Source organism: Primulina tabacum, chromosome 2 (assembly GCF_025594145.1).
Source record: "Primulina tabacum isolate GXHZ01 chromosome 2, ASM2559414v2, whole genome shotgun sequence".
Lineage (NCBI taxonomy): Eukaryota > Viridiplantae > Streptophyta > Magnoliopsida > Lamiales > Gesneriaceae > Primulina > Primulina tabacum.
In genome coordinates this window covers 43,385,380-43,394,966 of record NC_134551.1, presented here as the reverse complement: position 1 = coordinate 43,394,966, position 9,587 = coordinate 43,385,380, and the positions used below count along the sequence as shown (strand labels likewise).

At 37.1% G+C, this 9,587-nt stretch overlaps 1 protein-coding gene across 6 annotated transcripts; it reads right to left on the bottom strand.

The window, feature by feature from the left end:
* Nucleotides 1-493: 493 nt before the first annotated feature.
* On the bottom strand, nt 494-7,305 carry LOC142532238 (uncharacterized). 6 transcript variants are annotated; one of them, XM_075638580.1, is made up of 4 exons: nt 7,201-7,305; nt 5,632-6,053; nt 3,976-5,023; nt 494-3,750 (listed from the first exon to the last, which is right to left on the bottom strand). In XM_075638580.1, exons 2-4 carry the CDS (start codon nt 5,823-5,825, stop codon nt 694-696), a joined length of 4,299 nt encoding a protein of 1,432 aa, XP_075494695.1. In that variant the 5' UTR covers nt 5,826-6,053; nt 7,201-7,305; the 3' UTR covers nt 494-693. The 6 variants fall into 6 exon arrangements, with proteins under 6 accessions (XP_075494695.1, XP_075494689.1, XP_075494681.1 ...); XM_075638574.1 differs by lacking the exon at nt 7,201-7,305 and adding an exon at nt 7,148-7,172; XM_075638566.1 differs by lacking the exon at nt 7,201-7,305 and adding an exon at nt 6,982-7,122.
* Between the last annotated feature and the right edge of the window lie 2,282 nt (nt 7,306-9,587).

Here is a 9,587-nt window from a genome sequence, read left to right as displayed (position 1 = left end):
TCACATGATCGGTAATTTACAGCACACAACGGCTATATTTCATGCAGTGATCCTTTCCTTTTCATCCCTGAACCAAAACCCTCGAATCTCTTATACTTTGCAGATATAGTTGACTGCATACATGCTCGAAACACGCACACGCAAGTAAACGTATACATATACATATGTACGTTAGTACTTGATAATGTTAGAGGGAAAAAAGAAACATATGGATTAATGTTGTCGATGACGTTCCAATATACATTAGTGTTCTTCTTACATGAAATAATGGGTTTCTATCTGCTTCTGAGTATATGCCCTCAGTAAAACTGATTTAAGCCATTTTTACGAGCTATGGTTAATCGAATTATTGACTTGATAATTTAAGCTCAACCAAGTATCGATTTAAACAAACTTCCTTTCCGAATCGGAGCTGATTGTTGGTGTTTCCCGGATTTAAATGAACAGATGTACAATTGCGTCATCGAGGAGGCAACACGGAATAAAAAAGATGTAGAAAGAACAACCATGTTTTCTCATGGTGACTCATTGTTCAAAGAGATGTTTTACATATATGCTGGTTCTCCTTCACTAGATTGTGTTCACGTCGTTTGAATAAACTATTGCATTGATGTGTAAGAAGTCAACCAGATATTAACGTGCATGCCATGCATGTGCTGTGAGTAAATGGTCCTTTCAAGTAAAGATAATTGACTATGAAAAGCCAGGAGAAAAATACAGTGGAGACCTTGGATGACCAGCAGCTGGAGATGAAACTGTAGCGGAATTTGGGTGCAATATGGCTGAACCTTCTCGTGTGCAATTCCATTGAACCGAATTTGCTTTAAAGATTCCCATAGAAGATGGCACTTGTATATTGGTGGCGTAAAAAGCTTGAGAGCCATTGCAGACAGGATATCCCCGTGTCTGATTATTATAGAAAGCGGGATTCACAAATCTCGAGTCATGCCCAAATACCACTGGCGCGGACATCCCAACTGGAGATCTCCTCATTTCTATTTTCTCCCCGTCATGTGTTGCTCTAACAGCTAGCCCAGGCTTGCTTTTCGGTGATTCATTGATAACGAGTGTTTCCTTGTTTCTGGAACCAGAAAAGTCTGTAGACCGTATTAGTTGGTGCCCATGAGTTTGAACTTTCTCAACACCATATGTTATGGGAGTATCTGGTCCGATACTGGATCCAAATTCAGAAGTCATATTGCTCCCGCCGGCAAAATCATGATGTTCCAAAGAGGATGCAAGACTTCCACCAAAACTCTTACTTGAGAGCAAAAATGCTGATGGGTGTAGGGTCGATCCTTGAATCTTTATCTTAGGAGTGTTTTCGAAACAATTTGGGGAACTTGCATCTAAATGCTGTGCCAGCATGCTGGGTTGCATACGGTCATATCTGGAAGGATCTTGGGACAAAGTTTGATGAATGGAATAGCACTCATTCGGAAACCTGACAGTTGTGACCTCATTATCAACAATTGATAGCATGCTAGGATGTCTGTCTCTGGCCATACTTAAATGGGTTTGCGTCATTTGAGGAGATAATGTTTCCTCCTTGTTCACCACCATCAAGTTCTTTCCCATCAGTCTGAGTACAGGATTAGTAGTTGATGGACTAGTAGACTTGCAATCACCACAAGTTGGAAACTTGGTCTCAGAATTCTGAGAGACTAGTCTAGGAGCATACCCCATCTGTGAATTTGACGTAGGTTTTTCAGCTCCTGGAGTTTGCACTTTCCCAGGTGGTGTTTGTGACATCACGATGGAATTGAGGGCCGTTTCACTCTGATTGCCACCAGTATGCTTTTCCTGGGAACGAAGTGCAAGAGAAGCAACACTCCTTCGCCATACAATTTGCGACCCTTGACAATTAAAAGAATCCTTTAGAAAAACTCCTTTCCTAGAGCAACAACACGGTTGACTGTTCTTCAATATGTGAGGATTCGTTTCAGTTAACATCAAATCGGCCCTTGACCCGTCGAGATCGGGCTCTCCTTGCACAGGACTGGCCAGTTCAGAGAGTTTGGAACTTTCAACTACCCTATCCTCGGAGATGTTACATCGACTCTGGTCTTGAGTACCATCTGAAAGCTCCGATAAGTTTTTGGCAGATACAGAACCAGATCTTCCAGCAGCGGATTCAAATACCAATGAGGCAGAAGAAATAGGAGAATCTGACGAATCCACATCCATCAATTCATGTTTGTCTTCAGAAGATTGAATCCTGCAGGTGGTTAATGATGAATTTCCTTGAAGTTCTTCTGAGCTCATACGCCCCGGACTCGGCAAAAACGAGCCTGGAGGTCCAGGTATGGGTATTGGATCCACATCAACAAAGTAATTTCCTTGTCCTTCATTAACATCCATTTCACCGACCGTCGCATTATCAGAACTAGTCATACTTTTGGCAACTTTGTCTGCATAAAACATCTCTGATTCACCACCCAATAATAGTTCAGCCGGACAATGCTTGTATGTTTCTACATATCCTTGTAAAACACTCTTCACGTTTGATGGACCAGCAATCCCATAGAATGAAGACTCCAAAGATTTCCTCAAGGCTAAAAATGCTGCTCCATCGGCTCTTTGAGAAATCAAATCACAAACAAATTCATCTTGAATTTCAGCCTCTTTCACAGTGTCTAAGACATTCGATGTACTTCCAGGAACATCGCCACCCATAAAAGAATCAATATTTTTTCTAACACCATGACTATCCAATTCAGGTGATATCTCAGAGCCCTTTGAAGCCATGTCCACCTCTTTACTAGAATTCAAGAATATCTCCTTCTTTCGAATTTTCAAAACCCTTGCTGGCTCCATGGATGACCTAACAGAAGTTATTTCCATTTGAGCTGCATTTACACTCCGTTTTTCTACCCGATTATCTCGTCTACAAATTGCAGATCGTGGCACTACTGCCTCATTATCTGAGTCCGACGTGTAATGTAGCCTAGGCTTCTTCAAGTTCAAATGCCTTGAATTGTCCTTTAGTTCAGGAGCAGATGCTTGACTGGCAGACGACTTCTTCCTCATAGATGACTTCTTATTATGTCCAGGTGAAATTACATGGTCCACGGGTGGTTGCCTCGAATATGCCAAATCCTTGCCTCCATATGTGAACGCATGATGGTGGGACATTCTTGAATCTCTAAAAGAACATTCAGCATTTAAACCCGTACTCGTATTTATCTCATTTCTATTGTTACTTCCAGAAAAGCCGAGATTTTCTGCACCACTCAGAAGGTCTGTTTGGCGTTTGTGAAGTAAGGGGCTATCTTTTCTTGACTGATTCTCTATGCACTTACGCAGCGCAAGACGATTTCTCTTACCATGACAGTCTTGAGATGTCATCACAGAAAATCCAGCCCTCTTTCGTAAATAAAGCTGCTTGATGTGTTCATCATGAGAAGCATACTGCAAGTTTTCCTTTCTTTTCCGGCACTGAGATGGTAAAAGAGGATTTTCATCATAGATAACCGGGGAATTTGAGTCACGTGTTCCTTTTACGTATGAATCTCCACGTGATGAATGGCTATCTTTCACTATCAAGTTCTTTACACTTTTATCTGGATGTTGATGTTCATGTTCTTGACTGATTTTTCTGAAACCAGTATGCTTTGAGCCTACCACCCACTGCTTCACCATTCCCGTCTCACCAGATTTTATCAGGTCATAGGCTTTGACAGGCTGTGTTGTATATTCTTCATCATAACCATCTTCATGAAACAGCTTCTTTTGTTGAACATTGTTAACCTGTAAATAAACCAATTTCATGTTTTGATAAGGTGCATATTCAATCATTTAAAGTATTTTATGGGGAGAAAAGATTTTAATACTTCAAGAAAGCCCTAAGGTCTAACAAATATTTTTAAAATTTGATCGAAATTCGTTAGCAGCATATAAAATTAATCTTCGGAATTTTATTCATTGCGTACGATAAAACAAAATTAAAATGCAAGACAAAATTATGTAGCCCACCTCAGGACAATGACTAGGCCCCGGAGAGGAGCTTGCTCGTCCATAATGAGTATGCTTCAGTGATTTGTGTCTCTTGACAAGAACTTTTCTCCTCTTCCGTAAAGGAATTTTGCTTTCTTTATTCAGGACGACAAACTTCCTTGTTCCACAATCATCTTTGGCATTTGAATTAGACGGAAGATCACTACACTTTGATAAACTAAGAAACTTTGCGCCACTTGAGTCAACATATACAGCACCTTCCTCGTTGCCTTCCACATCGCTAGACGAATATATCTTCTTCTTCTTCTTCTTCTTCTTCTTCTTCTCCTCTTTAGTACCCGCCTCCAAATCCTGGGTTGAAGAAATCATGTTTAATGCCCAATTTGTTCCATTTCTTCTATCAAGATCCTCCAACGTACAGTGTAGTGCTGTTTCGTAGATGTCCACCATCAATCTTGTTTTTCTTGGCTTTATTCTATGCTTACTCACTTTAGAATTTGATGTCCAATCCATTGTTGAGACCCCTGAAAGACACTGATCAATGTGGGCATTCAGAGTGGTGTTAGATGAAGACGAAAAAGTCTTGCACACCGGGCACACTTTTGAAGCCATAGGCTCGGAATGTTCGATTGACAGTGGCTCAGCAATTTTGCTCAACTTCACCATCAGTTTACAATTCTTAGAGTTTTGAGTACTTTTTTCAACCTTTCTGGATGCCGGAGCCGAAGATTCAGGCTTTTCAACAGAAGATCTCGGAAAACTCACCGCTACGGGTTTTAAACAAGGAGCTTTAATCAGTGGGACAGAATTTATATTCGAGCAAGAAGGAAGAGTGGTAGGCTCGAATTCTTTTCCTTCCCAAAATCCACTTGACAAAATCCTATCGCTCAACGCGGGTAGCTTCACATCAACACATTTCATGCGTGATGGATTTCTCACAATATCAAGAGGTTGAAAAGGTGGCAACACGTCAGTCACGCCATGCTTAAGGCAAAGTTGCAAATTCTTCTGAGAAAATGGCCAATTATTCTTGATATCTTTTCCCCGTGCACTGGAAACATAATCCCTGCAAGAAAGACAAGTGGTTTCCGTAAGTAACTTAACATACAAATACAGACCAAGTTAAAATAAATTTATGCCATTATTTCAATGCAGTAGAAAACATATTTTAGAAAGGGTATCTCAAGATCAATGAGAATGTCCCTAGGAAAAAAAAATTACATCTCTTGGAAAAAAACCCAAAAAGAAAAAAAAACGAAAAGAAAAGAAATTTCAACAAATGTGAAGGCGCTTCAAGAAACAACTCAAGCTGATCGATTTCTTATTATTCCACTGGGCATAAAATGAGCAAAGAAACTTATTTCCTAAAAATAGGTAGTCAAAATTGATTATTCAATGGAGGTCATCCAAGATAAGAGAGATCACAGCTTTATTTACACATGGAAGATCACCAACACCAAGACCTGCTAATACAGAAGGTCATTAATCCAAGATTAGACAAAATCTCAAATAAAATATAAAATTAGAAACAAGGTGAAGAAAAATTTATGGATCTTGAGGAAAACACATGATGAGATGAACCCCAAAATCAGAAAGAAAAAAAAAATTTGCTTGAATCAAGACAAAACAATCAAAAGTAAAAATTACAATGGATAATTAAGGTAAAGTTATTACCTTATGGAGAACTTGGGAAGTGGGTTGTTGTTGTTATCATCAAGGTCTGACTTGAACAGATCTACCTCAAGCTGTTGCTGATTATTATCAGAATCCCTCTCATCAATACTAAAAATATTACTGCCACCACTATTCTGTTGTGAGATAACACAAGGACATGGGAGATCTGGTGGAGGAGCTTCAGTGGATAACATCTGCTGATACCCTTTTCTTTCTTCTTATGCTGTGTAGCCAACAGACACAAGAACTTGTTATTTCTCCAACTCCTCCAAAGCAAAGCCTTATCTTCTTATACTTAGCCTTCAGCATAACAGTAGCCTAAAAGGCCTCTCTCGACAAGGTCCACCACTGCCGCCTCCGCCAACGAAAAGCTAAACAACTCCAGCTGTAGTGTCTTTTATTCAACTATCCATCCATACATCCTGCGAAGAATCGATATAGCATAAGATCAAGAAGTTTTATGGCGGAAAGCACGCAGTTTGGACTACAAGTAAAGCAGATTATGGACCCTTCAACAGTGTTATTTTATGTGGTCAGAGAGAGGGATTTTGAAGAGTTTCGATATATTAAGCCATCTAAGCTCTTTGAGAGCCTGATTTAGCAAGAAAAGAAGTAAATTTCGGCAGATAAAGAAAGATACAAGCAATGATCAAACCCTCATCGAGTGTTATTTTATGTGGGCAGAACCAAGACAAAGTTCATGAATTTAGCTGAAGCTTTTCAATATGGGAAACAACTGAGCATTCACGCAATTAAAATACCAAATCCGAGAAGGCAAAGTCAAGTAGAAATGATGACCGGGGACGAAAGATTCTCGAGATGACCCAAGAAAATTTTATGCTTGTTCACATGAAATATAGCATAAACCCAGCTCGAAATCAAAGTCACCCGTTGAAGATATACTATGATGGGGAAAAAAGACTCGGATTAAAATGGAAAAAGAAAAAACACTTAGGTCCCAAATCCAAATCTTTGGTCAGTCTGAGTGAACAGTAGACATAAAAACAGAAAATTTTAGAATGCACAGGGACCAGATTTGCTTTTGCTTTGGCTGCAGAGAAACTAATGGTGGAGCAAATCCTTCCTCAAAGACAACCGAACCACACCACGAATTACCCAGAACTATAGATCGTAGCACATCACAATAACACAGACTACAATCAAAAAAGAGCACGGAACCCAGGTGAAAATTTCTTTATTCACCGCCAAACAGCCAAGAAGAAGAGAGGAACGCCAAAAAAATCTGAGGAAAGATCACAAATAAAGGAAAAACCCAGCAAGAAAAATCAAAGTGATCTCAACAAATCACCTCGTACCCAGAGAAAAAAAACGATCCCAATTTCCACAGACCTGTTAACTTAGATAGAGGCTGAATTAGCCAAGAAGAAAGAAAAAAACGGGGTTATTCTCAAACAATTATAGAGTAGATAGAAAACCAAAACAATGAATGTGAGAGCCAAGAAAAAGAGAGAGAGAGAGAGAAAGGCAGATAATAGAGACAAGTGATTGTATGTACGTACGTATGTATATGCGTGTGAGTAAGAAGAGAAAACAGCACCACCCACTCACACATCAAAAGGGGCATCAGGTTCTTCTCTCCTCCAAAAAGCAGTGAATATGCGTGAGAGAGAAAATAAAGAAGCAACCAAATATTCAAAGAATTGTTTAAGGGGAGGGAGTGTGAAAATTGTGTTTTAGAAAAGAAGGAACAAAAAAGTTACTACTCTCCACAAAGCTGTTGTATCCTACGCCTACACCTGCCCCGGAGAGTATTTTTCATGTATACTAGTTACAATGCACACGCGATGGTGTGTTTACAAATATTTTTTATCATTATCGATGAACTAAAGTGTAATTTGACAATTTATGGAGTGACTAAATTGATATTTGAATTGTTGAAATAAAAAAAATAAAAATAAAAGTGTGTTGAAATCTAAAAAAAACAAAAAACAAAAATATAATATTAGTATCATATAAGAGTAAAATTAAAAGAAAAAATTGATATATTTTCAAGTAGTTATTATAATGTGTTCGTATTTAACATAATAGATATAATTTAATTGAATTGAAATTGCAACACAAAGTGGTACTTGTTTTTAATTCTTGATATTTTCTCTGCCATCACGTATGTGTTGCTCACTTGTCGGTTTTGGCCTCGTCCTTTTCGACAATTTACAGCCACGGTAAAACGCTCCCACCGCTACACGACAATCGCAATTAACGCCAGTCCTTTCTTTCTGGTTTTTTGAACTAGTTTAAACAAGGGCGAACAATCGAGTCTCTTCTCCAATTTTTGGAGTCGATTCGAATAAGGTAATCCACAGTAACAAAAATATTTACATCGATTATTTGTTGACCTCGTAATCTACCTCATCAATCAAATATTTTTCTACTCAAATATCTCATATTTCACAATCAAATATCACACCAATCAAATATTTATAGATCTTACCGTCACTTTAATTAATATTTTTTTCATTTAAATAAAATCTTTTAACCACTTTAATTACTTTTATTATTATATTTTTATTGAAATATAAAACTAAAAAATTTATAACGATTATTTTTGAATAACTAATTTATATTTATAGACTAAAATTTGAATATTATCTAACGTTCAAAATCCAACGTTCTTAATTGATCAGAGAAAAAAACGTTTTGCATATTTCATTGAATTATCCATTTATATTTTATATACTAATTAAATATAATTAAATAAATAATAAAAAAAAGTAAAAAAAATAAATAAAACTGCTTGGGTCGAGGTAAAGCTCCTCACCTCGACCCACCCAAGCTCCTCACAATTGTGAAGAGCTTGGGTGCACCCAAGCTCTTCACAATTGTGAAGAGTTTGGGTCTCGGCAAGATCTTCACGAGACCCGAGCTCTTCACAGTTGTGAAGAGCTCTTCATAAAGTGAAGAGCTTGGATCACTAAAGAGCTTGGGTCGAGATTCAAGCTCTTTACCTCGACCCAGTCCGATCCAAAAAAAAAGCTCGACAAAAAAAGAAGCTCGACCCATCTCGATCAAAAAAAAAATCTCGACCCAAAAACAAGCGCGTCTCAATCACGCGTGTTTTAAGAAATTAAAAAAAAATTACAATATCCGGTTACAAATTTGTAACCGGGTATTGTTGTGGCACATAAATCAATGGTGTGCAATGGTGAATATTTCAACGGAGAAGATATTTGGATGACATGGCTCGGATAATACCTACCATTGTGGATGCCCTAAATATTTGATTCGATTTGTACATTCGAATTATCGAAATCGAGTTATTTATTGAATTTGAGTCAAATTTGAATATGTTCGAATTTTTTTAAACAAAAATTATTTTATTCGAGAGTTTACGAACTACTTGAGAATTTTAATATTTTAAGCAAAAATGTATTTTGTTAGATAGTTTACAAACCACTTGAGAATATTAATATTTTATTAACAAAATATTATTATTATATATCAAATATATATACATTTCGATCTTTCGGACTTTTGTCATCGAGAATAAGTATCCTAATAATAGTTTAAATAGTTCGCGAATGAGTTCTAAGATTTCAAGCCAAACTCGAGTCAAAAAATAAAAAAATTTCGAGTTTTGAATCGAGTTAAAACTCAAATATACTCAATTTGATTCAAATTCAAAATTTAATTTTTTTGCTAATATTCGACTCGATCTGATCTGATTTGTTTATGCCACTAATTGAAATCAAATTATTAGATATTATAGGAATTTGGAGGTCTATTATTATTATTGGCCCACTTAATTTGAAAAAAATATGTTGTTAATAAAAAATAAGCCTAGGCTCAATAAATAGAAATCATGATATTTTGTTCCGAGTAACTTTCGGAGCTCAAATAAAAAAAAAAAAAAAAATCAAATAACGCAAAAAGATTATACTTTTACATAAGCCATTAATTTTATAGATTGGGAAAATTGATAACAACACAAAAATAGT

What these genes read in the sequence shown, in the direction of transcription:
- LOC142532238 (XM_075638580.1), bottom strand. Translation starts at nt 5,825, where the DNA reads ATGTTATCCACTGAAGCTCCTCCACCAGATCTCCCATGTCCTTGTGTT. An exon ending in CTTCCCAAGTTCTCCATAAG is followed by an intron (nt 5,024 to 5,631) that starts GTAATAACTTTA and finishes TCTTTCTTGCAG; the next exon opens with GGATTATGTTTCCAGTGCAC. An exon ending in GGCCTAGTCATTGTCCTGAG is followed by an intron (nt 3,751 to 3,975) that starts GTGGGCTACATA and finishes GTTTATTTACAG; the next exon opens with GTTAACAATGTTCAACAAAA.